Consider the following 27,172-nt stretch of genomic DNA (forward strand, 5'->3'; position numbering starts at 1 on the left):
TTATAATTATGGAAATCATAAATATTCGTGGGTTTGAATTGTCATACACGTCCTCATATCTGTGATATATTCATTTACTATGAAGTGTAACAGCACCATTACCCTTGGAAGAACTAGGAAGCACTCCCTTTCAGTCGATCCAGTATGACCTTCACCTCTTGTTGGGTAGACTTGATAAGATCATTGACAGAGACAACCGCATGGATATTTCCCACACTCGAACCACTGGGCTTCCAGTCAGTACAAACAGTCATAGAAGGGTTGAATACTCACGCCCACACGGTCCGTCGCTGGTCCTCTCCAGCCTGTCGAGCTTCGTTATATCGACGGATGATCTCTTCGTCACTCATACCGGCCTGCGAGTCTTCATAGCTAACCCCAACCACAGCTCTGCCGTCATACTGCCGGGGGAACACATCGGTCGACTGGAAGACATCATGTCGGATGGACTTGATAGTTGAGACACCCCCATCGTGACTGGACACGATGGTCTGCTTCATTGAAAGTGGTGCTGGACATTCAGATGTAACAACGAACTAGATGAAGTTAGCACGGAAGTAGATGGAAGAAGATTCACCGCGAGACAACTTACCCTGGTGCCCATAACGATACCATCAGCGCCTATTGTTGAAGTTAGTCACCAGCCCCAGAGGGAAACTAGATACCCACCAAGCCCAAGAGCAGCAACACAGCCTCTCCCATCGACAATACCGCCTGCTGCCAGAATGGCAGTTGTGGTATTCTGCGTTGTCGACAAATAGTCTCGCACCTCGGGCAAGAGTGATATTAAACTCGCACCACGGGCCCACTGATGTCCACCGGCATCCGTTCCCTGAACGACAAGGACGTCCACTTCCTGTCGAATGGCTTCCTTAGCAGCCTCGACCGTGCCGACCTGGACAAACACCTTGACATCCCAGTCCCGGTCTTCCCGGATACCTTGGATCAAAATATCATGATCGGCATCCGCTTGAGGAAATGACAACCACACGGCTGCCACGCGGTACTTGCGCAGGATGGGAATAGCATTTTCAACAAACCCACTTGGCTGGAACGTGATGAAGCCCACCCCGAGCGGCAGCGGCCCATCGGCCACGCCGAGAAGGGTTCGGGCTTCTGTCAGCTGCCGGTCCAAGCTGGATAGTTGAGTGGACTCGGCTCGGAAGTCAAAGCCTCCGCCGATGAAGCCTGCGAGTGGTCAGATTGGTTGATCCGGTTGCGTGGGCGGCATACCGAATCCGCCGGCTTTTGTCACGGCGGTTGCCAGGTTGACGTCGGCAAAGCCGAACATCGGGGCGTTCGCGATGAATGGGGTTGTGTGGGTGGCCCATGCTAGGGTGTTAGACATGGTGTTAGACGTAGTGTGGTGTGACGTGAAGCTAGTGAGGCGGTTATATAGTTCCTCGGCAATACGGCGATATGCTGACATGTTCCAGATCGAGTGCGGGCACTGGAGCGGGGCTTGATTATTATCTGCTAATGCAAGCTGTCATTCTATGCTAAAGCAGCTCGCGGATATCTATTGGAATTGTTTGGTGCTCATGATTTGTATAGGTCATAATGCTACTTCACACATCAGGTCAAATTGTCCACGATGTTGATATAACCACCAATCGCCAAGTCTTCCAATAAGCAGTTTCGTGGTCTAGCGGTTATGATTTTCCGTTAACAATTGCCTCACAGGCGAGTGTTCCGGAAAGGTTCTGGGTTCGATTCCCAGCGAAACTATTTTTGTGTATCTTTACTACCACCCACTAGTACTAAAGGTACCTAAGAGATGTGGCATCTGGATACTTTTTTGAATTTTGTGTTTCCTTCATATGAATAAGGCCACGAAAACATGATTGATATGGATATACAGCTAGGAAAACCTAAAGTCTAGAGCGGAACTCACGCCGTAAGGGCTCAAGAGCAGCAGGGCCATCGTAGATCTGTTGTTCGGTCATGCGAGTGTTGATCTGCCAACCAGTCAGTATATTCCAGAGGAAGATGGATGGGAAACATACGTGTCGGAGCCCCAATTGTTCAACCCTCTCCACCCCAAGTAGCCGCATGCAAGTCTTCATCTCATCATTCAAGACTACGAGTTTGTTAGTAAAGATAGGGCCAGACGAAGCACTGGAAAAACTTACTCTGCAAAGTTCGGCTCACGCCCTCGACACCTCCCGCAGCGAGACCCCAAAGTGCTGCACGTCCTAAGCCAACAGACTTGGCACCAAGGCAAAGAGCCTTGACTGCGTCTGTGCCACGGCGGATGCCGCCATCCACATGGACCTCAATTTTGTCAAAGACTTCGGGACAATATTTCCGAATCTCCAAAAGAGTGTGCACGGCCGGAGGGGCCGTATCCATGGCTCGACCGCCATGGTTCGACAGAATGATACCTTTGACCTGGGGCGCGTGCAGAGACGCAAGATAGGCATCCTCGTGGGTCTGCAGTCCCTTAAGGATAATCGGCAAATCCGTCTGCGTGGCAAGCCAGGCAAGGGTCTTGGTCCACGACAGGGAGGGATCGGTTCCAGCAAACAATTGCTGGCCCACGCCCCCAGATCCCTCGGTGGGATTGGGGGTGTCGTCCGCCGAGCGCTCTGCGGCCTTCACGCCGCTCGTCACGGCCGCAGTACGCCCGGTCATGCCAGTACGCTCGTCATCCTCACGTTTACCGGGGACGGGGGCGTCGAGGGTGAGAACGATGAATTTAATCGCCTTGAGCTTATTGATGCGAGCGAGCATCGTCTCGCTCTTTTTGCGGTCGATCTGAACGTACAGTTGCCAGCCGAAGATCTGATCTGGCGAAGCGTCTTTGACAATCTGCTCTGGGGTCATGGATGCATTGTTGGAGATGATTTGCATGGCTCCAAATTTGCGACATGCCTCTGCAATACCGGCCTCGCCGGACGGGTGTCCCAGACGGGCCATTGCCGCAGGGGAGACGTAAATGGGTGTTTGAAGTTTATGCCCGAGGACAGTAGTGTCTAGTTCACACTTGGTGCAGTCCACGAACACCCTGGGCCGTAGCAGAATGGAGCGATATACTTGATTGTTGAACGATTTGCTGGTCTTGTCGTCCGATGCAGAGTAGTAGTAAGCCCAAGCCTTTTGGCTTATTTGCTTGGCAGCCACTTCTTCCATCTCATCTAGGTTGAGAATGTTCTCCATGGGCGGGGGTCCTTCGAGCTCTTCTTGGGGCTCTGAGGATGTTTCCGCCTGTGGAACGGTGCTAGGATCGATGGTACCTAGGAATGCCTCTGGCTTGAGCTCCTCTTCGAGAATCCCAGGAGGGTGAATTGGGTCGTATTCTTCGGTGGCATCTTGACCCGCAAGCTTCAGAATAATCTTTGCACCACCGGGGTGACTTCCCAGGAAATCAGTGACCTAGATTTCCGTTAGATATTGACGACAGAGTAGATGCAATGGGTATTTCATGGAGATCAGCCTTACATCGTAGACCTTGCCATACAACACCACCCAGCAACTCTCGCGAGTGTTGTGTTTCGCGACTATTTCTTGCGTCAGTTCACATCCCGCGCGACGTGGGGGGACGACAGTCATGCGGGGGAATACCTTCTGTCGCGTCGAAGACCTTGGCCATTCTCAATTACAAGCAAAGAAGAGAAAGCAGGGCAGTGAACGAGAAGTAAAAGAAAAGTCAAGGAACTCGAGAAGAGTTGTCTGAAGAAGGCGCATTTGGAGAGTGCGGAGAAAGGTCGGCAGCGGCTTTTGCCTTGTTGGGCGACATTTTCGATAGCCGACGAGGAAATTAGTATGGAGTCGACGTTATTGGTGGAGAATCCTCCAGTTGAGCATACAAAAAAAACAACAGTGATTGTAGTAGTCCAAAGAATAGAATAAAAGTCCAAATCAGCGCAGTTTGTATATATAAAAACAAGAATAGTGTTTGTCTCTGCGAAGTCATGTTGTTTCCCACGTGAGAGGGTCATCTCCCCCCGGAATTCAACTTCCCTCCACTCGACAGCTTGACTCTTGACTGGCACAACTCCTCACTTTCACTACTTCACTGGAAACAGACTCTAGACTCAACATGTTTGAGGTAGGTTTACTCAGCTGATGTTCTGTCCTACAGTCTGACCACCCCCAGCGTCGTGCAGGGGATCGTTATCGCCTGCGAATGCACCGGGCTCGCTCCGCAGTCTTGACCTCGGACGAGATTGTGGAAGTGCGCGCGGCCCAACGCACCTTCGAGGGTGCCTATGTCCGCACCGCTCTCTCCCAGTTCTCCTTCGCGCTCGTGGTCCTTAAGATCTTCACCGCCGAGTTCTACAGTATCGGGGCTCTGTTCGCGATCTACGGCACCGGGGTTCTGATCATCGGTCTCTTCCGTCGCTCGCAGGGTAACAAACAATTCTTTGCCGAAGTAGGGGAGGATGGGATTCATCGCCATAAGTTCCGAACCAGCGGGAATGCCGTGCTGGTCTTGACAGCTCTGAGTATCGCGGCATACGCATGTCTGATTGGCTTGACTTTGAACTTGAGCACTTGATAAGGGGAGTCCCGAACCTCGTTCACCAAAGTACACCGTATCCAAGATCCTAGATATCCCCGGCTTTCCGACGTGATGCCCCCCCCTGCGTTACCGCCAAGTGCCAAGGATTCCGCACCAAACCATAGGAGATGGGGACCCCCTTCCGGGCGGAGATCAGCGTGCGGCAACGGGCATCTACAGTTGGTCGGAGATCTATCTACGTTGAGTCAAGCCGAGTATGCCAGCCTGCCAGCCTACCAGCCCGAGGCTCAGGTCACACCACCGTCCCTTGCCCAACGCATCGAGGCTGAGTTGGATTTCATGGTTTTTTTTTTTTTTTTTTTTCTATTTTCTCTTTGTTCATGGAGCCGGCCACCGTGGAACTGCCCATCGTTGTCCAACATTCGCAACGTTTCGGTGGATAATCAAGGCACGAAGGACAGGGGTTGATGTGATTCGTGTTCTCTGACTCTTCTGTAGCCAAGCATTCTCTATTGAAGATAGGACGGATGTTGCATGATATGTGAGACCTCTCATCTGTATAATGTATAAAGATCTTAAAATGATCCAGGGGAGATTGTATAGCCTCACTCTATTCTCGGTATGTCTTCATAATATTCTACTATTCTTCATTTACAATCTCATCACATTCCACTCAATCTCACCTCGACTGTGACATTGTATAACTCACCTGTTATTTCCCCTCTTTCCCCTCTTGACTACCCTGTCACCATCTTCCCTTTGACATCATCCAGGCGATCGTTCAAGCCACGATCCACTCTGAGTGCCGAACCTGCAAGGTGATCTCATTATTTCCGAAACCCCCGTTCAGTCATAGGTCCTCCGAGGCAGGACCACATGAAAAGCTCCTAAAATCTTCAAAAACCAAGCTCCAGCTCTGGTCGACCGTTGAGCATCTCTCCGTTGAAGAGGCCCCACGAGTTGAAGTGACGTTGGGTTTGCCTGACTCATCCGACCTCCCACTTTTCTCTCCCCCTCCTTCAGTCAATTTCTTCGTCGCGCTTTTCGAACTCTGATCGCCTGAATCAAGGCTGCTGAAGCTCTAGAAGAGCAACGATACCTTTTAATCAACCACAACCTCAAAAGGGATCCCCCAGCGGGGATGGCGCAACACTCCAACATCGCCCGGTCAGCTATCCTGACGTCGGCCAGCCAGCCTGAGCATCAGGAGCAGAGAAATAATATCAACGAGGGCTCAAATTCGGGAAAAGAAGGAGCTCTTATGCCTCCGAAGACTGTGGTCAACCGAGCGCTAGGTAATGACTTGCATTCCGATTCCCACAAATCCTCGCAGCCGCCCAAGGGCGGAGTCGGAACTGCCCTGACAGACACTCCGGTTTCTACCGCACCCCCGTCTCCACAGATGTGAGTCTTTCCCTTTCCCGAGTCTTTTTGCCCTCTAGGAGCCTATCAGAGCCCTGATCGACACTGGGATGCACCCCGGGGTCCTCCTCTGTTCCGCGGCTGTGTCTCAGCCTTATTCTGGAGCTTATCGGTGTACCCGGGACCCGGTGCGAGGGGCCTCGTGGCTTTTGCATTGCGCTTGGCGAACTTGAGCTAATAGGATCCCTGCAGCTTGGGCCAGAAACACCCCGCTGGTACTCCCAACCGAGTGCGAGCTACTACCCTCGACATTCCCGGCCTGACCAAGTCCAAGGTCTCTCCAGATGGCCGAATTGCCCAGCGTGATGTCGGTGCGAAGCTTGTCATTGTCATGGTCGGTCTTCCGGCTCGTGGCAAGAGTTACATCACAAAGAAGCTGGCTCGTTACATGAACTGGCTCCAACACGATACCGAGATCTTCAACGTTGGACAGCGTCGTCGTGTGGCTGCTGGCAAGTCCCCTTCACCCATCCCACACGAACGAAAGCCAAGTGCCGTTCACAAGGATCTCGTGGACTCGGTGCGTCGTTTGAGTGTTAGCGTTGGCACCAACCAGAACCCGAACGAAACCTCCCCACCGGAGAACGCACCGGAGAACGAAGCACTGCTTCCTCCCCCCGTCGTGCCGGCCAAGATTCTGGTCAACGGCGAGGAACCGGAGCAAATATCCCAGAATGGCAGCACCGTCATTCCCTCCACCGACGGCGGCCCTGTGCTGTCCCAGGAAGATGAAGAAGCTATCAAAGAGGCTTCACCCGAGCCCATGGATCAAACTGCCAACTTCTTCGACCCTCAGAACCAGCGTGCCGTCAAGATGAGAGAACAGGTTGCCCTGGACACCCTGGATGAGCTGCTTGATTACATCCTCGACGAAGGTGGTAGCATTGGTATCCTCGATGCAACAAACAGCACCATGGAACGCCGCAAGGCTATCGTCGATCACATTCGCGAGCGCGCCGGCTCCGAGCTGAACATCCTGTTCCTCGAAAGCTCGTGTGTTGACCAGGATCTGCTCGAGGCCAACATGCGCCTGAAGCTGTCCGGTCCCGACTACAAGGGGCAGGATCCTACCACCGCGCTGGTTGATTTCAAGAAGCGTGTTGCTCTCTACGAGAAGTCCTACGTACCGCTCGGCGAATATGAGGAGAGAAATCGCATGGCATACATTCAAATGATTGATGTCGGTCGCAAGGTCGTTGCCCACCAGACCCATGGTTTCCTTTCCTCGCAGGTTGTCTACTACCTGCTCAACTTCAATCTCTCCCCTCGCCAGATCTGGATCACCCGACATGGCGAAAGTAATGATGATGCCGCAGGCCGCATCGGCGGTGACTCTGATCTCAGCCCGAACGGCAAACGGTACGCCAAGGCGCTGGCTCGCTTTGTGGATCATCAACGCCAGCAGTGGGAGAACTACCAGCGTCAGAAGGACCTTCTCGCCCACTTCCCGCCTCGTCCTGGTGACAGCACACCCCCTAACCCAACCCACACCCCCCGCGAGGGTCCGCGCAACTTCTGCGTGTGGTCTTCGATGATGCAGCGCTCCGTTCAGACCGCCGAGTACTTTGACGAGGATGATTATGATGTCAAACAGATGAGGATGTTGGATGAGATCCACTCCGGCAAGATGGAAGGAATGACCTACAAAGAGATCCAAGAGCGCTACCCCGACGAATATGCCCACCGCAAGAGGGACAAGCTCTTCTACCGCTATCCCGGCCCTGGTGGAGAAAGCTACCTTGATATCATCAACCGATCGCGTGCCGTCATCGTTGAGGTGGAGCGCACTACTGACCACGTGCTGTTGATCGGTCACCGATCTGTCGCCCGCGTCCTCCTGGCCTACTTCCGTGGTCTGAAACGTGACGAGGTTGCCGATCTGGATGTCCCCATGGGTGTCTTGTACATGCTCGAGCCCAAGCCTTACGGAGTCGACTTCAAGGCCTACCGATACAATACCGAGAGCGACTGGTTTGACTACTTGCCCGATTACGAGCTGCACCAGGTCAAGTCTCTGACGACCCATTAAACGATCCTGTCGAACTTCCATGACTTGCTTGCTATGATTCAACTATGACTTTCTTTGGGTCTTCCCCCCTCTTTTTTTGGGCTCTTCAATTGCCTCTTCAATTGCATTCTTGCTCACACGCTGAGTTTCAGCCTTATGATTTCCACTCGGATCTTGATTGTGTATTATTCATGAATTTCTTCTCCACCGTCTCTTCTCTCCACTATCGTGTGTTTTCAATAGTTCTCAGGGCTGTTCACTTGCTGCATACACGGCGTTGGGTTTCTGTTTCACGTCCGCGTTGCCTGATTGTACTGGCTTGAGTGCCTTGCTGAAGAGACTTTTCCTCCATCCACGCGCATTTGCCTGCTGGCACATACACCATCTCTTAGTACTTGCTCTAGATGGCTTTTGAAATACAGTGTCTTCTGAAGTATACATTGAGTACTAGAGGTTCCGTACTTATAAAAGTATACTGTAGGCTGGATAATATCACTGGAAAAGTCGCAAGTAGCACACTCAATTATGATCAATTCCGATCTATGCCCAACCTGAAGTCCACCGGTCCACACACGCCAATAAAACAAAAGCCATAGAATACATATGTATGCCATGAGAGCTTCACTGGGAAGATCAAGGATATGCACGCTCAAAAAATAGCAGGACATGGTAAGACTGTAGACGAGCTAGACGGAGAGATCAAGAAAGTGACTCTCCGTGAAGAAAATTCGTTGCGTTCGTGATCCATCACACCGGACGACCAGCGAAAGGTGGCATGGGGGCCTCGAAACCACTCGCTGGAATAGTGTTTTCCAAAAACCTTCAAACTCCATCCTTCAACCGATATATCCTAGGAGTACCACTCTCTTATTCGGTGGATTTGGGAGCGGTAGTGGCAGCCGCCTCAGCGGCGCCATTGCCGGCAGGGGCGCCGCGTCCACGGCCCCGTCCACCACGACCACGTCCTTCACCACGGGGGCGGCCTCCACGGCCTCGGCCTTGACCCTGACCTTCACGAGGTGCCTGCTCAGAAGCTTGACCCTCACGCGGGGCCTTGGGGCCTTCACGCTTTCCCTGGGTATCGCGCTGAGGCTGTCCATCACGGGTGCGGTTGTTGTTGCGACGACGACCACCGGACTTCTTGGCACCGGTCTCGGGCACAGCTTGGCTGGCGACATCAGCGCCCACGGAACCATTGGTCAGACCTCCATCGGCGCTGGCGGGGGTGGCTTGAAGACCAGTCTCCGTCTCCGCGGGGTTACGGGGGAGCTCGACCCAGTCACTATCATTGGAGCCAGAAGAGGTACCGGCGCTCTTCTCCGCGACATCGTTGGCACCGTCGCTGACAATGGCCTGGGCGGGGGGAGCCAGCTGGTCGGCCTGGGAGGTCTCAGGCGCAGCGTTGGAGAAGGAACCATCCTCGAGCTCGGTGAGGCCAGCGTTGGCAAGGGTGGGATCGGAGGCGGGAATAGTCTCAGTGGAGGTGTCAGAGCCCTCTTCGGTAGGGACGATCCGATCGCAAGCCTGCTTCACGTCGCCATCTAGATTCAAACCCCCGTTAGCACACGCGCGTGACGGTCGACCGCTCTATGATGGGGTAATTCCTCACAGGTAACCTCAAGCACAGTGTTCTCGTCGGAAATGATCTTCTCATCAATGCCATCGATGACCTTCAGCATGTTACTGACAGACTCCTGGCTGCCACCGTAGATCTGGAACAAGACAGCCTCAAAGGCTTGAGTTTCGGTGTTGACCTCCCCGTCGCGTCGCAGGATAGCAGCACTGCAGAGGAACTTGGCGAGAGTGTGGAGTCTGCGGCGCTCTGCTTTCTTTGCGGACTCAGTAGCATCGGCAATGGCGTTGGCACGGACAGTTTCCAGGTCGTCGGCAAAGGACCGAGTCAATTCCGCTTCCTTGGCCACCATGCGCTCCTCATACTGGGCGGCGAAGTTCTTGTAGTGGGTGATCTGCTCTTCAGCCTGAGCTGCTGTAGCCTGGAGAGTAGCCTTGCGCAGGTGCTGAGCCTTTTGGTCACTGTTGATCTTCTTTTCCTCGATGAGCTGGTCCAGTGACTTGTCAGGGTATTCGGCGAGAATGGCATCGACCTTGGCGCTAGCATTCTATCAAAGTGAGGTTAGAAGGAGAAGGGCGAGAGATCGAAAAGCAAAGTGGGAGTTTCGAATGGAGCGGATGCTTACGAGCTTCTTGGTGGCATTGCGGAGGGTCCTGAAGTTGGGTACACAAGTCAGTCTTCACTTTCCAAAGTCACAGCGCATGACCATCACCACTCTCTTCAGGTTCGCAACGAGCACTGGTTCACACTTACTTTTGTAGCTCTTTCAGGTAGTTGTTCTCCGTTCCCTCAGAGGGAGCCTTGGAAACGCTTGAAGCTCGGGAGAGCCCCTCGGCCTTGAGCTTCTCAGTAGCGGGAGGCATGATGGAATGTGGAAGTGAAGGAATTTGAGGATATCGCAAGGCCTGTACAGGTCGTGGGATGACGAGAGCGATTTAAGAAGGAAAGAAACAATATGCGGGTCCCGCTGTCGGTGTGTTCGGGTCGGGGCACAGGGCTTCTATATCCTTCCTGCTGTGCTTGACTACTCCCTTCCGCTTCTTTCTTCACTCCTTGGTACTTCTGTTTTACTGTGTATACCAGTTTTACTGAGAATTCCCTATGCTTTCAATTCATTGTGTGCTAGTAATTAACTAGCCAATCCTAGGGTATCATATTGTCCTATCCGCCAACGCCTCAAATCAATAAACGCCATGTCCAAAATCCAACATATATCCTCTCCAATGGCTCCTCCTAGCCTTTTGGATCTCCTTGTCAATGCCTAGGCTTTGGGTTCCGGGCAGGTCTATCCTTGGAACTTGCGAAGTGTCTTCTGAAACAACCCCATGCCTGTCAGCGATGTTCTCTTGGATTGTAAAAGGGATGGACGCACCTCAGTGACTTTGCGCACTGTATTGGCTGAGATATTCTTCTCGCCAGATCGCTGGGACCGAATTGATGCTTCGCGCATTAATCTGCGCCGTGTTAGCTTATCCCACCATAGCCCAATAACAGCGAATGCCAGTGGTCACGCGACACCACGCAGGACGAGAGCGATAGGGACGCGTCGAATATCGGAGGAGAGACATACTCTTGCATGAACAGCATGTAATCGAGGAAGATCTGGGTCATGGGTCAGCGGGGTGGCTAGCGAAGAGGGCTCTCGGCGCGTACCAGGATGTCGGCGTTCTTGCTCACAGTCCGATTGGATTGGGCCTTGACAATGCGCTTGACTGTCCCTCGCGGGTACAGCTTCTGAGTGGCAGCCATGAAAGGAAGAAGTTGTGTTGTTGTGTTTGAGGAGACAAGACCGAGTGTTGACTGTGTACTCTGTATGGGTAAAGCTCCCCAATACCGTAATGATCTGTTTCTGACATAATCCGGTATTTGTATTTGTATTTACCCATCTATAAAAAGTCGCTCTATCAGCCTCTGCTACGTTTATATTTACATTTTAACGTAATCGTCGAAGCAAACGCCAGGCAGAGATACCGGCAACCGAGCCAATGGCTACACGCCAGGCGAGGTATACCCAGATGGCAGTGCGTAATCGGGCATAATATCCCCGGAGCATGATCCCCACCGCATAGGATTGCCCATCGGTGGCCTGATCGGACGCCCCATAATATCGTCCGACTCCAAGGCCACCAATACCCACTTCATTATGATCATGGTCACCCGCTCCCTCTGTGACCGGAGCGGCAGCCGTTTCGCCATCAGAGGCCGTGTCACTAGGACGAGCACCCGCTTTCACGTTGCGCGCATTGCGCTTTCGCAAATGATAGGTTACAACGCTTACTATGAGACGCAGGTCGGGGACCGTGAAGGTCGGATAATGCCACAGCTTGACAGCATCGTGGGGAGGCAGCATGTCCAGGAAATCAGCTAGGATGCCGAGGGTAAGGCCCCAAAGAAGCAGCGGACGACCAGTGTCAGTGGACTCCGCTTGGTTGCTCAAACACCACCCTTTGAATCGCTGGGCTACCGAAGGCTTGGGCTTGTTATCATCGGGAAGAAATCCCGCGGTGGTGGTGCATTGCTGGGTCTCGGAGGGGAGCAGTCGCACGGCCGAGAACTGCATCCAGCCCATCAAAGATCGAACCGCAAGACGAGTTAAGAACCCACCTTGTCGCGCAAATCGCTGCGACATGTCCACATATTCAACAGTCCGTTGAGACGGCGATAGGAGAGCGCGCAGAGGAATCCAATGCGTTGAGGCTACCTCCGTGGGTTGCAGTCGAAGGGTTGGGGAGTCGCTGCGAGTGATGAGGAACACAAAAGGACACAGAACCATCAGACTGAGGCCGGAGTTAGCCACTAATGCTAGTGCAAAACCCGCCAAGTACTTACGGCTCGGATCCCCAGCTGGTGGTGACCACTCGCTCGGGGAGATTGCCCACGCTGATGCACTCCTCCGTTGTCAAATCTAAACCAATCTCCTCCGAGGCCTCTCTGATCGCGGCCGCTTGATCATCTGCGTCTTCCGGGTCACGCTTCCCACCGGGGAGTGCAACATGACCGGTCCATCGGTCTCCCACCCGCGAGGCACGCTTTATAAACAGAACTTCTGGTTCGCCGTGCTGAACCCATGGCTGAGAGAAGAATCCATGGAGACGTTCCTGGACTGACTGTGCAGTATCAATGGGCTGTATAGAGCTGGGCCAATGGTCATAGGTCGGCCGGACCCGAATGATTAAAGCAACCGAGGCACGTTTCTTGCAGGTTGGCGGGTTGGGGACATGGGGATAGGGACGGCGATTTAGTTCAGCTAGAACCCCATGCAAATGCTGGGGCAGTCCGGTGTCTGAGGTCATGATCTGATATGGACCCGGGTACTATACATGGTTCGAAGTTCAGAGTACGGGAAGTGCGTAGTCATAACTGGCTCGGAGTTCTCCCCAGAATTACAACGCACGTGCCTCTTTGTGGTCTGTGTATTAATTTCAGTACATGGTACAAGTACGAAGCAGACGGTCTAGCCCACCCAGGTCGGTCAGTATTGTGGATACTGTGGGTATTGCAAATACTGTAAATACTGTAAATCTCAATGACAGAAACACGGCCCGATGATTATCCGGATAGCTGTCCTCTCCTCGGCCGCTGATTGGCTACTGAAGATCAGCACGTGCGTCTATCGCTGGCTATCGAACGCTTTCGTCTGGAGGTTCACCATCCCGTCGCTTAGTTTGAGGCTAATGTTTTGCGACGCTTAATTCTTCAGATAGTCACCTTGCACAATCTGTTCATCTGCATTCTCTCTGTCTTCTGCATTGCGTCTCAATTCTTGATCGCCTTCCTGATTCCCCCCAATCAGGTGCACAAGGGCTTGAGTAACAACTGCACAACTGCACAACGTTCACAACCGGGCTGACTCAACATGCGGTTTGGGAAAACCCTCCGCAATGCGGTGTACCCTCCCTGGAAAGGGAAGTACATTGACTATACCAAGCTCAAGACCCTGCTGAGGGAAAATGATGTCACCGGTGAAGATGCCAGTGACTCGGAGGACGACGAGTGGACTGAACAGGACGAGGAAGCTTTTGTCCAGGAATTGCTCAATGTGCAGTTGGAGCGGGTGAATTCCTTCCAGGCAGAGACATCACAGCAACTCCGGGAACGCACAACGGCCTGTGAAGCTAAATTGCGACCTTTGGCCACCGATGCCGAGCAGGAAGGGCCCGCCCTCGACGAACAGAAGAAGCGATCGATTGCCACGGAGGTTCTGCAGGAGCTGGACAACATCACCAAGGAGGTCAGTGCGTTGGAAAAATATAGTCGGATCAACTTCACCGGCTTCCTCAAGGCGGCGAAGAAGCACGATCGCAAGCGCGGAGCCCGGTACCGGGTGAAACCGTTGCTCCAGGTGCGACTGTCGCAGTTACCCTTCAACTCCGAGGACTATTCGCCGCTGGTACATCAACTCTCGGTGATGTACTCGTTTGTCCGAGAGACACTCAGTCATGATATCGTGCAACCGAAGGAGACAGAGCGTGGGTTCGGCCGTGAGACCTACTCTTCATACAAATTCTGGGTGCACGCGGACAATGTGTTGGAAGTCAAGACTCATATCCTGCGTCGGTTGCCCGTCCTGATTTACAACCCGGGAACCTCCAAGCACATCGATACCGTCACCGATGACCCCACCATTACCTCTCTATACTTCGACAACCCCCAATTCGACCTTTACAACCAAAAGGTGGCACGAGCTCCCGAAGCCGGATCTTTACGACTTCGCTGGACAGGTTCACTAAAAGACAAGCCTCCCATCTTTTTGGAAAAGAAAGTGGTCACCGACGACGACGAAAGTCGACAGGTAAAAGTACAACTCAAGGACAAGCACGTCAAGGAATTCTTGGACGGTGAATACCACTTCGATAAGAAAGTCCATCGCATGGAGGATTCAAACAACGGAGACACGGCTGCTGCCGAGGCATTCAAGCGGGACGTGGAAGAGGTGCAATCCTTCATCAAAGACAACGACTTGCAGCCTATGCTCCGCGCCAACTACACTCGCACAGCTTTCCAGATCCCCGGTAATGACCGAATTCGCATTTCCCTGGACACCAATCTGGCATTGATTCGGGAAGATTCTCTCGACACCGAGCGCCCCTGTCGCGACTCGGCGAAATGGCACCGTGACGATTTGGATGATGCGGATATGACATATCCATTTGATGCCGTCAGGACTGGAGAGATCACTCGTTTCCCTCACGCCTTGCTCGAGATCCAGCTCCGTGGCAAAGCTCACAACACCGAGTGGGTTAAAGACTTGATGGTCTCCCACTTGGTCAAAGATGCTCCCCGCTTCTCCAAATTTGTCCACGGTGTTGCCTCTCTATTTGAAGACCATGTCAACAGCTTCCCCTTCTGGCTCAGTACCCTTGAGGGTGACATTCGCCGCGACCCCGAGACCGCATTCCACGAGGAGCAAGAACGATTGGCTCGGCGCGCAGAGGAGGACATGGCAGTGGGCAGCTTCATGGGCGGCGCCGGTAGCCCCAGTACCCGCCCTTTGGTCGGGTCGTCTTTCCACCAATTCTCCGCCGGCTCTCCTTCCACCGTGCGTCGACCCTCCGGTGTCACCGAGCCTTCAACGCGGCCTCGTCCCTCGATCCCTGCGCCCGAGCGTCGCGACACCGAACTCGTGTCTGAAGTCGAAGAAGAGCCCGAGCCGCCCAGCCGCCTGGAATCCCTCGTCACATACCTGGGCCTCTCCCCCGAACGCTGGCTTGGAAAGGACTCTGTCTCCCTGCCTCCTGGCGTCCGACACCCAGGATACTGGATCAAAGACGTGGGTCCCGTCCGCGTGGAGAGCAAGGTCTATCTTGCCAACCAGCGCACATTCATCAAGTGGCTGCATATCAGTATCCTCCTGTCCAGTTTATCGCTGGGTCTCTACAATGCCGCTGGTAAGCACAACCAGGTCGCCCAGGCCCTGGCTGTCGTCTACACCTTCTTCGCCATCTTCGCCGCGGTCTGGGGATGGGCCATGTACGAGCGACGGGCCCGTCTTATTCGCCAGCGCAGCGGAAAGGATCTCGATAACATGTTTGGACCTATTGTGGTCTGCATCGGCTTAGCTGTTGCTTTAGTCCTGAACTTTGTCTTCAAGGTAATAAATTCCCAACTTCTTCACATCGAGAACTTCTCACTGACATCACCCGCAGTACTCCACCGCGCTTGAACAAGGCCGTAACCATCCGCTTCCTGACACTCCTGCTCACCTGAACTCCTCGGCCATCTTTGAGGGATCATGGGGCCAGAACCAAGCCCAGCAAGTGTTGTAGTCATGACACTGGATTCAACTCAGGTTGACGATGTGGGATCGAGAATCTGCATATGTTTGGAGTTATAAGTTTTTTTTGTACATCACTTTGTTTTCTACGTACAAAATGTCAGCGTTACAAATGCCATCTCAAAACTAAAACTGTGACAAGTCCAATTTCCATCGGAAGAGATCGAAGGGATCGGTGCATACGGGGTCTAAACAAAAGTACCCCAAACGGCCCCAAGAGGCCCCAAGAGGCGAGTATAAAAGAAGATCACCTCCCGAGCCTTCCAGCGCTCTCTCATCTCGCTGACAAATCCACCTGAGACCTGGAAAAAAGCCCATTCTTTCTCCATTTTCGTGACTTTTCATTTTATTCCTTTTTTAAGAGTTGATTCTAGGCATTCTATATTCAATCCTACATCCTCTATACTCCCTACATTCACCATGACGAACTTCCAAATCCAATTCATCTCCGACACCATCTGTCCCGTCAGTATACTCCGCATCCAAGCCCCAACCTCAAAAAAACAACTAACCCAAGCAAGTGGTGTTACGTGGGCTACCGCCGTGTCTCAAGGGCGATAGCAACCCACCAAGCCCTCTACCCAGCAGACACATTCAGTGTCCACTGGAAAGCCTTCTATCTCAACCCAGCGGGAGCCGCCTATCCCGGCGTGAACAAGAGAGAAATGTATGCCCAGAAATTCGGGGCCGGACGCACCGAAGCCATCTTCGCGCGTCTGACTGCTGCGGCTGAAGGGGATGGTATCAAATTCAGCTTTGGTGGGAATACCGGGTCGACCCGGGACTCGCATCGACTGCTTTGGTATGCCGGGCAGAAGGAGGAGGGGATCCCTCCCAGTGGTACTGTGGGCGGGCTGCAGACCCGTGTTGCGGAACAGTTGTTCCGTGCGTACTTTGAGGAGGAGAAGAATATTACTGATTTGAAGGTGCTGGTTGAGGCGGGTGTTGGGGCTGGGTTGGATCGAGAGGAGGTGAAGAAGTTGCTTGATGAGGATGTTGGAGCTGAGCAGGTTGATCTGGAGGCGAAGACGGCGGCTAGACGGCTTGTCTCTGGTGTGCCGTACATCTCGGTCCAGGGGAAGTATCATGTTGAGGGGGCTGATGAGCCAGAGACATTCTTGGAAATCTTTGAGAAGGTCAAGGCGGAGGAATAGTCTGGTCTAGTGAGCAAGCATCCTAGTATACTATTATATCGGATTGAACTTCAGGAGTTTCGGGCAGTTTAGAAACTCCACTGTATGGAGAAGATGGGAAGAACATGGATCATTTAGTTACATCTCATATGACCACATGAGCCTTGTTCTCTCCGAGTTGTCAAGGCTCCTCAAAATTCATCGTGAATTCATATTCAACTCATATCCAATTTAATATTGGGGCGTTGAGCAAAGAGAAGAAAAGAAAAGTCTAACAATTACAACCAAAATCGGGGTATATCCACGCAACAATGCAACCGGAGATTACTCGGTCTTCTTATGTTGAACGGGCGACTTGAGCAGCCCAAATGCTGCAACAGCAACAACACACATGGCCGCCCCACCAGCCGTATAGGCAGCCTCGCGACCAGCCCACCAGAACAAGGAGCAAAATAAGATCGGACCCGTCGCTCGTCCAGCCTGTCCCCATCCCCTCAAACGACCCATCACGGCGCCGCGATCCGCATCCTGCGCCTCAAAACTGCCGAGACTGTTCAGCCCGGTGACCACCGTCGCAGTAGTCACCGCCAGCAGCGCACCGGCGGCATATAGACCGGATGGGGTAGTCACATGAGCGAGACAGAAGAAGGAGATTGCGCATGCTACGATACCCGCGCGGAGGGTAATCAGCGGTGGAAGACGGCGCACGACTGTGCCCTGCAGGAGGGAGGCAACCAGCCCCATCAGAGACAGTAGGCGGCCATTCAAAGCAGCTGGGCTAGCTGTCGTCGCCGTTCCCGCGTAAAGGGTCGTAGTTAGGAAAGGAAGGGAGAATTCCAGGCCCGAAAACGGGAGCAGGAAGAGGAAGTGGAGCGCATTGAGCAGAGCCGGATTGTTAGTGTGGGTGTGCTTGGTGGGTACGGAGCTCTTCTTTTCTGCGCTCGGCGCATCCCTCTTCTCGGATGCGCCTTCAATTGGGAGCGTGGTCAATCGAGGGTGAGTCTCCGGCAAGCAAGCCCAAAGGTACAGTGTCTCGACCAGGATCAGCACCAACGAAACAAATGCAGCGACAATGAATGGGTTTTCCGCAACGACGTTCACAGTACTTAGTCCCGCGCCTAGCATCGGGCCAAAGGTAAACGCAATACTGAAGCATACCCCGACCAATGCCATGGAGGAGCCGCGGTGCTCGACGTCGGTGATGTCTGCCACGATGGCATTGGCCATTTGAACGTTTGCCTCGCTAATGCCACCAACAATGCGACTGGCGAGGAAGGTGCGGAAATCCCTTGCGGACACCCAAAGAAGTACGCTCATCAGGTTGCCGAGCATCGAGATCAGAAGGGCACGACGCCGGCCATAGCGATCAGACAAGCCGCCAATGATTGGAGCGGCGAAGGCCTGCAGGAGGGAGAACATTGAGCCCAGGGCCCCACCAAGTAGTACGATGTCATAGCGCGAGTTGATGGGACGCGCAAAGGCGTTTTTGTAGGCGTTTAGGTAATGGAATATGCGATTGAGCAGGGAATCCGGAGATGGATCTTGGGTGCGATAGAAAGACAGCAGGGAAGGGAACAGCGGTAGAATAAATGTAAATGAGATCTGAGCTTGTTAGAGGACATCTAGTGGCTTTAGTGTAATCTTACCAGGTCGATCAACAGCGAAAGCATCAGCACTTTCAGCACCTGCTTCCGTTGGGCGCCAGCGATGGCCATTTTTGCTGGCGCCGAATGGTTATATAAATAGGATATTTGGGTTAAAGGGGTTCGAGGGGGATATGAACGAAACACAAAGGAAGTAAAGTGGACAGATTGAAAGTAAAAGCGCATCAGCAAAGATGACGCGATGTGGCCCACCACGGGCACGCTTGGCCCATTGTGGCTTAGCGTGACGATTGGCGGATACGCGTGGGCACGTGATATGGGACCACCCTTGGCTCATTGACCAGTTGGCAGAGATCAGGAGAACCTCCAATTGATGAGAGATGTAACTATGGTACAGGATATGAGCTTCAAAATGATGAGTACAGTGGTTTAAATCAATTCTAACGGGCGTTTTTGGGTGCATCTCAAGGGTATAGTACAAGAGTGGCGATGAAACAACTCAAATCGTGAAGAGTGGAAAAGGTGGTGGAACAAATGCAGGGGTCGTAGATTCATCGTAGCCAAAGGGAGCGTGCAGTCTTCTCGAGATTATCGCCGGGAGACTTCGTTGTGATACTGCACAGCAAGCTCTGGGTTGGGATCCAACGAGCCACGGGCTTTTCCAATAAGCCAATCCGTCAATGTGACAAACTTCGCAGTCCGGTCCCAACCATCAGCTTCATCGGCATGCTCAATAGTATGAGTTAAGACGCGGCCCTCCTCGTCGAAAGAGAAGATGAATATACCGGTGAACTGCTCTTCTTTGGAGAGCTTGAAGATCGGCTCGTCTCCGCCGAGCAGCACACTCAGGCCCTTGTTGGTGCCTTTTGAATTCGAGAGATGGCTCGTCTGGGGTTTTGACGAATTGGACGCGGTGGGGCCATGGAACGGTCTGCTATCCGTTCGAGGCTCTGTTTTCCAGCGTACTATGAGACGTTCGTCGCCGCAGTCGTGGTGGTGACCATCATGAGTGGGGTCGAGAAGTGTTCCTGAGCGAACGATCCGCTCACTCAGGATTTGAAGTTTGACGTTGCCGACTAGTGGGACGCTACTCCATGCGACGGGAACAGTCCACAAGGCTGCGCGGTAGAGGGTTCGGCCTTTGACAATGGGAAGGTGAGGATGTGTGGATGGGAAGAGGTGGAGGTTGACACTCGGGGAGAGAATGCTTGTTGGTAAAGTGTTATACAGAAGAGTGGGGAGGAGTGGTGAGAGGGTTCGAAGGGCTATATAGTTCTGGTCAGCACAGTGCCGAGACGGCGGATATGGTAGGTAACCTACTCTTCCCAAGCTTCAACGTGCGTTCATCTGGAGGTTTATGATCTCCATTATTGCCTAGACCTACGTCCCGTTTTACCCGGGAGGGCGTAAAGTAGGTGACGGGCAGCGCGGGCACTGCGGGTGGAGGGAGCCAGGGTTCGTTGAGGAGGCCATGTCGAGGCTGTGCTAGGTGACGTCGTACATAGGAACCGAAAGACCGGGAGCCTCTCAGTGCTGAAAAGGGGGCCAGCTTCGGCATTCTGCAAGGTAGTCCATGAGAGTATAAGTGGAAGATCAAAAGTTGGCAGGTCGGAGGTCGGAGGTCGGAAGGCGAAGTGTGGAGATGCGAGATAACGTTTATCGCCACGCCAATCACAGCGCTTTCGTATACAATCCTTGTTTTGACACTTCTTCATACTTCATACTTCTTACTTGAACGCTTCACTTCAATCTGTACTTCACAATAACTTTGTACTCTCATTCTCTTTACATTATTCATCCCTAGGCCAATTCATCATCGTCACCCATTCCCATCACTCGGCGCTCAGCCAGATCCCGAATCTTGTCCTCCAAAACACCCCGGCCATACCGTTGCGCAACCTTAGCAGCAGCCTCAAGCATCTTGCCATTACGATCCGTCATCAGGGCCACTAGCTCGAGCGCTTTCATACCGCGCTCTTCACCCTCTCTGCATTCAACGGCCAGCATTTGCAGCAGATTCTTATCCAAGTCAAGCTCTCTCCGCGCCAGGTCGGAGCGCTGACTTGCTGTGGCATTTGTAGACCCTAGGAGATCGCGGAACAGCGATAGGAGGACGTTACCGCGCACAAATGATTCTTCGAATCGCGCGCCTTCAGCTGCCGTCTCTTCAGATTCGTTGTTCACAGCCGCGCTGGAGATCGGGATCTGGAAGTCGAATTCACTGAGTAGTGGTCGTGGGAAGTAAGGATTCTTGTCGCCACCCTTGAGAATAATGCAGTGGAATTTGTCTTGGGCGACGGCCACAGGCCAATAGGTCTCTTCCTTCCGCCCGCCCGCGAGACGAGCCATCTGTTTGGTGTCGAGCAGGGGTACCCATCGGGCTTGGCCCGGAGTGCGCCAACCTTGAAGGACTAACAGGACACCGGTGGAATCGTATATGCAGGGATCCTATATATGGTTAGTTGAAAGAACACTTTGCGCGCCAGATCACCTCATACCCCATTGTCAGAGAAGAAGACACTCTGCAGCTTTGCCCCTTCCGGAAGGGCAACGATGTCCTCGTTCTGGCAGATCTCGTCCCGCTTGACATTCTCCACTGTGTATCGTAGTGTAGTATGCTGGCCATTGGGTCCAATTGGTCCGTTTCCGATACTCATAATGTAGTTGCGCCACGCTGCGCAAGTGACGGCTTGACTCTTTTGTCGGTACACTTTGAAAGGAGTGCCGAAGAGTGTGTATACGCGGACATAGTCCTTGGATGTCACTGCAACAATGTACGAATCGCTGAGCGCAAGAGCCCGAACTTGTTCTCCCTCGGGCAATTGAGTCCGCCAGTCTGCGCGGGCAGTCCACGTCTCATGTGGCCGATAGAAGATGGTTGCTGGACTACCATCCGAGGGGCTGTTGGCAAATAGTGTACCATTGTCATCTGCGCAAGATTAGTCAAATTGAATGGAACTGGACAGACATTGGAACAAACTCACTTAGACAGGCCTTGTCGTACATATATGGATCAGTAAAGTGGAAGTCCCGATGAGCTTCCCGATCATAGAACTCTACGGTAACTGTGTGGTGTGTTTCCTGGTCCACCGTCCAGACAGCTCCAGTGAGGTTCAGGCCTAACCAGATTAGCACTCCCAACTCCAGTAAGTCGGAACGTATACTTACAGAGATATCTTCTACTTCCAGCCCAAGGGGTGCTGCCGGGCTGGATAGGCGGGTGGGCTTTTGGCGCCAGGCCGCCAGAGTGCATGCGCTTGACATCGGCACCAATGTCATCGAGATGACCATTAGGTCGTTTTCCGTACACGTTCACCTCTTCATCAGCGTAGCCAGCTCCATCGTCATCATCGACAAAGTCCATCATCTCCTCATCTCCGCCGAGAATGTCATCCAGTGAGTCAACACTGGCTCTCCGCGCCGCTCGCTGGATGGCCTCTTTAGACCGGTCCGCCAGCGTTGTGTGTTCCACCCGAGTGGAAATATGCTCGAGAGACTCGGCGGGGATTGGAGCCGCTTGTAGCGGTTTCTGTAACAGTCCCTTGTTATTATCTGGGACAAAGTCATGATGAATGAAGAGCTCTCCATCCGAAGTCGTAAACGAAAGCGAGTTCCGGGTTGGGTGCCATTTTAAATTCAGCACATTTTTGAAGTCGAACCGTTGTAACACCTTTTGTGTCTTGCTTTCCCAGAGAACAATGTGCCCGTCTGATCCAGCGGATGCAAGCAACGCTCCATTGGGAGACCAGTCTAGCGCCGTGATGTCGCCGGTGTGACCGCCAGCAAATGTCGACACCTTCTTCCACTGTGAGGTTGAGTAAAGGGAAATGTCTCTGGTCGCCTCTGCCACGGCAAAGACAGTCCCATCGGGATGCCACACTGCTCGAGACGTCGCCTCGGCATCCGGCTCGAGTCGGCGGATCGCCCCATCTAGTTTATGAACCAGCTTCGGTTCTTCTCCCTCCAAAGAGTAGATGTAGACAATACCGTCCGTGCCGGACACTGTCGCATACCGGCCGCTTGGATCAAATGTGACGTGCTTCGTTCCCTTGGATTGCTCACGCAGGTACTTCACTTGGGTCATATCGTCGGCTTTCACGACTTTGACGGTAAGTTCACTAATCCTTATCAGCATTCAATCTTTGCCTTGGGCTCGTGAGCACTCACTCGCTGGCAACGGCAACCCATTCTCCATCCTTGGTCAAGGCGATATCTCTCACCGGCAAGGCACATCGCACGAGCAAGCTCTGCATCTTTCCCGATGCGGTATCGTACTGCCAGACCGTTCCATCTTCGGCACCCATGATAAAAGATCGCCCCTGCCAATTGTCAGTCGATCCCGGGCAGTGTACTCCAACCGCCACGCCATACCTTGACAGCAATGCCGAAATGCGAGTCAACGCCCTCGTCAATGGTTCTGGGCTCTCCATCTCCGTCGATGTTGTACACGCGAATAGCCGAATTGGAGCCACCAGTTATGATCCGATTACCGTCTGGCGTGTATGCTAGGATCGTCGTGCCGGGCGTGTCTATTGCCGTGTTAGTGGTGTAAGTTCAGGGATCTCACGTTACTTACGGGCTGGCCGCGCCCGTGGGAGTACGGGATCGAAACTCATGATGGCTTGGGTGCTTCAAAGTGCAGTGAACTCTTGGAGCATCTCAAGTTCGATCGCAAATGAGGTTAGCGCAAAGGGATTAAAGTCGGACGCGTCCGCGTCGCGTTGATTTAACCCGATTGGGTCAGAGACCCACCCGCAGGTCTATAGCCGTCAATTTCAATCTCTCCAAGTCTCTTTCCAATTGTGTTTTCTTTTATGCCACTATATACACCTACTTCTAGGGATTCTATTCTGGCAGTTCTTATACTTCTCACTCACCAGCACCTCCAGCAGTCAGGAAATCAAAGTCCGCCCCCTCCTGGGCTTGATTTACCGACCGTTCATACAACCCTCGGTATCCTCTCCTCTGCTTTCTAACCTGGACCTCCCCTGCAAGGGTCTGCTTGCGGCTCGCAATACGGGACTGTAAGACTTGATCGGAGACATCCAAATGCAACTTGCGGGATTCAATATCACACACGATCAAGTCACCCGTCTCTACCACTCCAAATGGTGACTCGGGCAGCGCAGATTCAGGCGAAATATGCAGAATGATAGTGCCACCTGCAGTGCCTGACATTCTTCCATCTGAAAGGCGCAACATGTCCTTGACTCCGGCTTCTCCTAGCTTCTTTGGGATGGGTATCATACCAGCTTCGGGCATACCTGGGTTGCCGACTGGACCAATATTCTTCAGGATTAGCACACTGTCTTTCGTGACATCAAGGTCCGGATCGTCGATTCGCAGAGCAAGATCGGCGGAATTCTCGAACACGACCGCGGGCCCGGTGTGAGTAAGGAGATGTTTATATTTGGATGCCGACGCTTTGAGGACTGCTCCGTCTGGAGCAAGGTTGCCACGCAAAACCGCTAAAGACGATGCAGGGAACAAGGGGTTCGACATTGGACGAATGATGTTCTGCGAAAAAGAAAGTATCTTAGATTGACCTGCATCGAGAACTTCGCCCAAGGTTTGTCCTGTGATAGTCACGGCAGACAAATGAAGCAATGGTCGGAGGACTTGCAACAACGCCATCATCCCACCGGCATTGTGGAAATCGTTCATATAGTTATCGCCACTCGGCTTGAGATCAATAAGCAGTGGGGTCTTGCGACCAATCTCCTCAAACGTGTCCAGAGTGATCACGCCTTGCAAATCTGGATGTCTGTTGGCAATAGCTAGCAGATGAACCACGGCATTGGTCGAGCCCCCAATAGCCTGGAGCACCGTGATGGCATTCCAAAATGATTCCTTGGTCAATACTTCTTGTGGCTTTCTCTGGGATTTTGCCAGAGCAACGGCATTTGCACCAGTCTCCTCTGCAATACGCAGTCTCGCGGATGAAACCGCCGGCGCAGAAGCGCCTCGAAGTGGCATCATCCCCAGAGCTGCCGTGACACAGGCCATTGTACTAGCAGTTCCCATCACGCCACAGGTTCCTATCTATAACTCTCAATCAGAAAATGAATGGCTCCCGACCACGTTCACACATACCGTCGGCGCAAGCTCCTCATTGATCGCCGCTATTTCCTCGACGTCGATCTCCCCGGCTCGAAAAGCCGCCCAATTGTTACGGCAGTCAGTGCAGGCTCCCACGCGCTGACCCCGGTGACTACCTGGTAACATGGGTCCAGTGATGAGAGGTAAGATTGGCTTGTTGGCAGAGATGCCTCCCATCAATTGAGCTGGCACGGTCTTATCACACCCTGCAACCTGTTAAAATAGACCCTTCAGGACCAACAAGTTGGAGACTATGGGCACTCACCTCCGATCATGATACAAGCATCTAATGGTTGGGCGCGTATCATCTCCTCAGTGTCCATGCTCATGAGATTTCGCAGGAACATGCTAGTTGGAGACGAGAAAGACTCGGCTACACTAATTGTAGGGAACTCGATCGCCAGTCCGCCATTGAGCTGCACACCACGCTTGGCGGCTTCTATGAGCTGAGGCACATTTGCATGGCAAGGATTGAACCCCGAGAAGGTGTTGATGATTCCTACGATCGGGCGTGAGAGAGCATCTTCTGAATATCCTTGTGCTTTGATAAACACCTTTCGCAAAAACAATGAAAAATGGGGATCTCCATAGGAAGCTAGACCTTGACGAAGTCCCGACGTGGATGTAATGGGAGTAGTGAGGTCGTAGTCGTTGGGTTCCATTGTGAATTGCGAATAAATTGAAGATATAGCACCTTCGAAGGCTACTGCAGGCGCAAGAGCGAAGGCTTATATATTCCCCTCTTCCTAGTGGATGGTGTCATCGGCAGAACGCCGATCGGATTAATATCCGGACGATGATCCCGAATATGCTGTTTATAAACTAATTTCTATGCTTCAAACTCTCGTTTTCAATCGCACTCGCAGATCCTTCGTCGGTCGGAAAGCTCCCCAACTAGTTTTGTGCCCGGGAACTGTGAGGAATTTCCCACTTTGGGGCTCAATTTCCCACATTGCCACAACACCGGCAGTGAAGGTCAAAATAGATCGCTCGGTAAATCCATTGTTAGTAGATCCATACATACCCTCCGCGAAAGGAGCGAGGATACTCGGATCAGCTCGCTGAGCTCCAGTTTCGGGAACGGTGACGAGGAACCGCAGGGGATCGAACTGATCGGGGTTTGAAAAGTAGCGGGAGTCGTGGTAATAAGCGCCATGAGGAACTATGATTCTCTCGCCCTTAGAGATTTTGTATTTCCGGGGCTCCGTTGAACCATAAGCGGCTTCCTCTGCTGTCTCGGACAGCGTGATATCGGATGCTGACTTTTTGAACGAGATACCAGCCGAATGCAGGCGCACAGTCTCATAGTAACAGGCCTTGAACAGAGGACACGAGGAAAGCACCTTCTCAATATCAACAGAGAGCCGAGGTGGCTCGTCGAAGGGGAAACCTGTCTCCTGTCGAGTTGGCCTAGAGGCGATCACATATGGCGCTATCTCTTTGCGAACTTGTTCGAGAAGCGCATGGTCGGCAAATAGATGGATGATAGCCCAGAAACTGATCTTGGTCGTGTGCTCAATCAGGTCATAGTACAGAGATAAGTGACCCGCGGCGCTGGCCCCGGCAGATAGTTCCAGCTTGCGGAACATGCGCATTCTATCCTTGACCAACTCAGAGGCATCGTCAAGGTCGCGCAATTCGATACCCGGGTCAATACCATCATCCACAGCACAGAGTGCTCGATGGAAGACTGACATGATATGGCGGAGTCGATCGCTAGCTGCATGACCAGCAGAAGCAGCTGGGTGTGGAAACCACCGAGGAGTGCCTACAAACAATGTCACGAATGTATCGTCGAGTCTGCCAAGGTCCTCTGCAAGATCTGGGAAGTTCTCCACGAAAGATTCTCCCATCAGGAAGTTGGAAGTGAGGTAGCCAATGAATTTGCTCAAAAGCGCAAATAGATTGGCTTCACAGACTGTTTGGTTTGCCTCGTCAAGTTCGACCTGACTGATTCCACGCTCCCAAGGATTTTGGTCAACTTCGCTTCGGCAAAAGCTCACCAGGTTGGGCATGTTCTGCTGAACCAGACGAGTAATTGCAGACGAAGCCTCTGCGACAAATGAATCGTCGTCGAAAGCTGTAGAGGCCACATCTTTGACTCCTTGATTGCTGTCAAGGTTCAGGCTCCGGACGAGAGCACGGTCGCCAAAGACATTTTGTAAAGATTGATCAAGTACCTCTGAATTTGAGGCATTCTTGAGTGAAAGGACCTCTTTCATCATGGATGGAGAGGCTACGACAGTGTGCTTGACACCACGTAGGTATATGCCAAATACCACTTCCCCCATGGAGTTTCTGGGGATTCATCAGTTACGCCAAAGAAATATGCGCGCGAAAGACGAACCGTGTGCTCTTGAAGAAGGAGACATGATTCCATAGAAAGGCTGGTCCATGCCCGATCCAAGGAAACCAATAGGGCGCCACCGGCACGTCCAGTGGTGAGGTTTGGTTGCGTCTACTCTGAAGTCCAGTCACAAAACGAGTCGTGATGCAGACGACAATTAAAAGGCCCAGGACCGTAGACCAATTGATACCAAAGTACTTCTCTCGGGCGAGTTGAAGTGCATATTGGTAGCCGTCCATATCACCAA

At 52.7% G+C, this 27,172-nt stretch overlaps 13 protein-coding genes across 13 annotated transcripts; 4 read left to right on the forward strand and 9 right to left on the reverse strand.

The window, feature by feature from the left end:
• Positions 1-113: 113 nt before the first annotated feature.
• N7506_003146 (nitronate monooxygenase) lies at positions 114-1,348 on the reverse strand (the record flags this gene model as incomplete). Its single annotated transcript, XM_056952441.1, has 5 exons — positions 114-225; positions 274-536; positions 593-621; positions 670-1,188; positions 1,234-1,348. 5 exons carry the CDS (start codon positions 1,346-1,348, stop codon positions 114-116), a joined length of 1,038 nt encoding a protein of 345 aa, XP_056814133.1.
• A 523-nt stretch (positions 1,349-1,871) lies between these two features.
• N7506_003147 (FMN-dependent alpha-hydroxy acid dehydrogenase) lies at positions 1,872-3,552 on the reverse strand (the record flags this gene model as incomplete). Its single annotated transcript, XM_056952442.1, has 4 exons — positions 1,872-1,958; positions 2,007-2,080; positions 2,133-3,375; positions 3,442-3,552. 4 exons carry the CDS (start codon positions 3,550-3,552, stop codon positions 1,872-1,874), a joined length of 1,515 nt encoding a protein of 504 aa, XP_056814134.1.
• Positions 3,553-4,042: 490 nt separating this feature from the next.
• Positions 4,043-4,501, forward strand: N7506_003148 (uncharacterized protein; the record flags this gene model as incomplete). Its single annotated transcript, XM_056952443.1, has 2 exons — positions 4,043-4,051; positions 4,100-4,501. The coding sequence occupies 2 exons, from the start codon at positions 4,043-4,045 to the stop codon at positions 4,499-4,501; spliced, it is 411 nt and encodes a 136-aa protein (XP_056814135.1).
• A 1,105-nt stretch (positions 4,502-5,606) lies between these two features.
• On the forward strand, positions 5,607-7,916 carry N7506_003149 (6-phosphofructo-2-kinase PFK26; the record flags this gene model as incomplete). Its single annotated transcript, XM_056952444.1, has 2 exons — positions 5,607-5,869; positions 6,080-7,916. 2 exons carry the CDS (start codon positions 5,607-5,609, stop codon positions 7,914-7,916), a joined length of 2,100 nt encoding a protein of 699 aa, XP_056814136.1.
• An 846-nt stretch (positions 7,917-8,762) lies between these two features.
• N7506_003150 (uncharacterized protein) lies at positions 8,763-10,331 on the reverse strand (the record flags this gene model as incomplete). Its single annotated transcript, XM_056952445.1, has 4 exons — positions 8,763-9,436; positions 9,505-10,015; positions 10,094-10,145; positions 10,222-10,331. 4 exons carry the CDS (start codon positions 10,329-10,331, stop codon positions 8,763-8,765), a joined length of 1,347 nt encoding a protein of 448 aa, XP_056814137.1.
• Positions 10,332-10,753: 422 nt separating this feature from the next.
• N7506_003151 (uncharacterized protein) lies at positions 10,754-11,217 on the reverse strand (the record flags this gene model as incomplete). The annotated part of the gene is made up of 3 exons (XM_056952446.1): positions 10,754-10,922; positions 11,039-11,070; positions 11,122-11,217. The coding sequence occupies 3 exons, from the start codon at positions 11,215-11,217 to the stop codon at positions 10,754-10,756; spliced, it is 297 nt and encodes a 98-aa protein (XP_056814138.1).
• A 184-nt stretch (positions 11,218-11,401) lies between these two features.
• On the reverse strand, positions 11,402-12,761 carry N7506_003152 (NUDIX hydrolase; the record flags this gene model as incomplete). Its single annotated transcript, XM_056952447.1, has 2 exons — positions 11,402-12,245; positions 12,298-12,761. The coding sequence occupies 2 exons, from the start codon at positions 12,759-12,761 to the stop codon at positions 11,402-11,404; spliced, it is 1,308 nt and encodes a 435-aa protein (XP_056814139.1).
• Positions 12,762-13,324: 563 nt separating this feature from the next.
• Positions 13,325-15,734, forward strand: N7506_003153 (SPX domain protein; the record flags this gene model as incomplete). Its single annotated transcript, XM_056952448.1, has 2 exons — positions 13,325-15,559; positions 15,615-15,734. The coding sequence occupies 2 exons, from the start codon at positions 13,325-13,327 to the stop codon at positions 15,732-15,734; spliced, it is 2,355 nt and encodes a 784-aa protein (XP_056814140.1).
• A 428-nt stretch (positions 15,735-16,162) lies between these two features.
• On the forward strand, positions 16,163-16,896 carry N7506_003154 (DsbA family oxidoreductase; the record flags this gene model as incomplete). The annotated part of the gene is made up of 2 exons (XM_056952449.1): positions 16,163-16,207; positions 16,264-16,896. 2 exons carry the CDS (start codon positions 16,163-16,165, stop codon positions 16,894-16,896), a joined length of 678 nt encoding a protein of 225 aa, XP_056814141.1.
• Positions 16,897-17,199: 303 nt separating this feature from the next.
• Positions 17,200-18,590, reverse strand: N7506_003155 (putative tetracycline transporter; the record flags this gene model as incomplete). Its single annotated transcript, XM_056952450.1, has 2 exons — positions 17,200-18,477; positions 18,522-18,590. The coding sequence occupies 2 exons, from the start codon at positions 18,588-18,590 to the stop codon at positions 17,200-17,202; spliced, it is 1,347 nt and encodes a 448-aa protein (XP_056814142.1).
• A 477-nt stretch (positions 18,591-19,067) lies between these two features.
• On the reverse strand, positions 19,068-20,037 carry N7506_003156 (uncharacterized protein; the record flags this gene model as incomplete). The annotated part of the gene is made up of 2 exons (XM_056952451.1): positions 19,068-19,744; positions 19,800-20,037. The coding sequence occupies 2 exons, from the start codon at positions 20,035-20,037 to the stop codon at positions 19,068-19,070; spliced, it is 915 nt and encodes a 304-aa protein (XP_056814143.1).
• Positions 20,038-20,279: 242 nt separating this feature from the next.
• Positions 20,280-25,240, reverse strand: N7506_003157 (Dihydroxy-acid/6-phosphogluconate dehydratase; the record flags this gene model as incomplete). The annotated part of the gene is made up of 10 exons (XM_056952452.1): positions 20,280-20,927; positions 20,978-21,408; positions 21,464-21,598; positions 21,648-22,597; positions 22,647-22,798; positions 22,851-23,008; positions 23,056-23,108; positions 23,416-24,521; positions 24,573-24,784; positions 24,844-25,240. 10 exons carry the CDS (start codon positions 25,238-25,240, stop codon positions 20,280-20,282), a joined length of 4,242 nt encoding a protein of 1,413 aa, XP_056814144.1.
• Positions 25,241-25,414: 174 nt separating this feature from the next.
• Positions 25,415-27,164, reverse strand: N7506_003158 (uncharacterized protein; the record flags this gene model as incomplete). Its single annotated transcript, XM_056952453.1, has 2 exons — positions 25,415-26,876; positions 26,926-27,164. The coding sequence occupies 2 exons, from the start codon at positions 27,162-27,164 to the stop codon at positions 25,415-25,417; spliced, it is 1,701 nt and encodes a 566-aa protein (XP_056814145.1).
• Positions 27,165-27,172: the final 8 nt, after the last annotated feature.

Source organism: Penicillium brevicompactum (genome assembly GCF_028827555.1).
Source record: "Penicillium brevicompactum strain IBT 35665 chromosome Unknown utg000002l_segment0_segment0, whole genome shotgun sequence".
Classification (NCBI taxonomy): Eukaryota; Fungi; Ascomycota; class Eurotiomycetes; order Eurotiales; family Aspergillaceae; genus Penicillium; species Penicillium brevicompactum.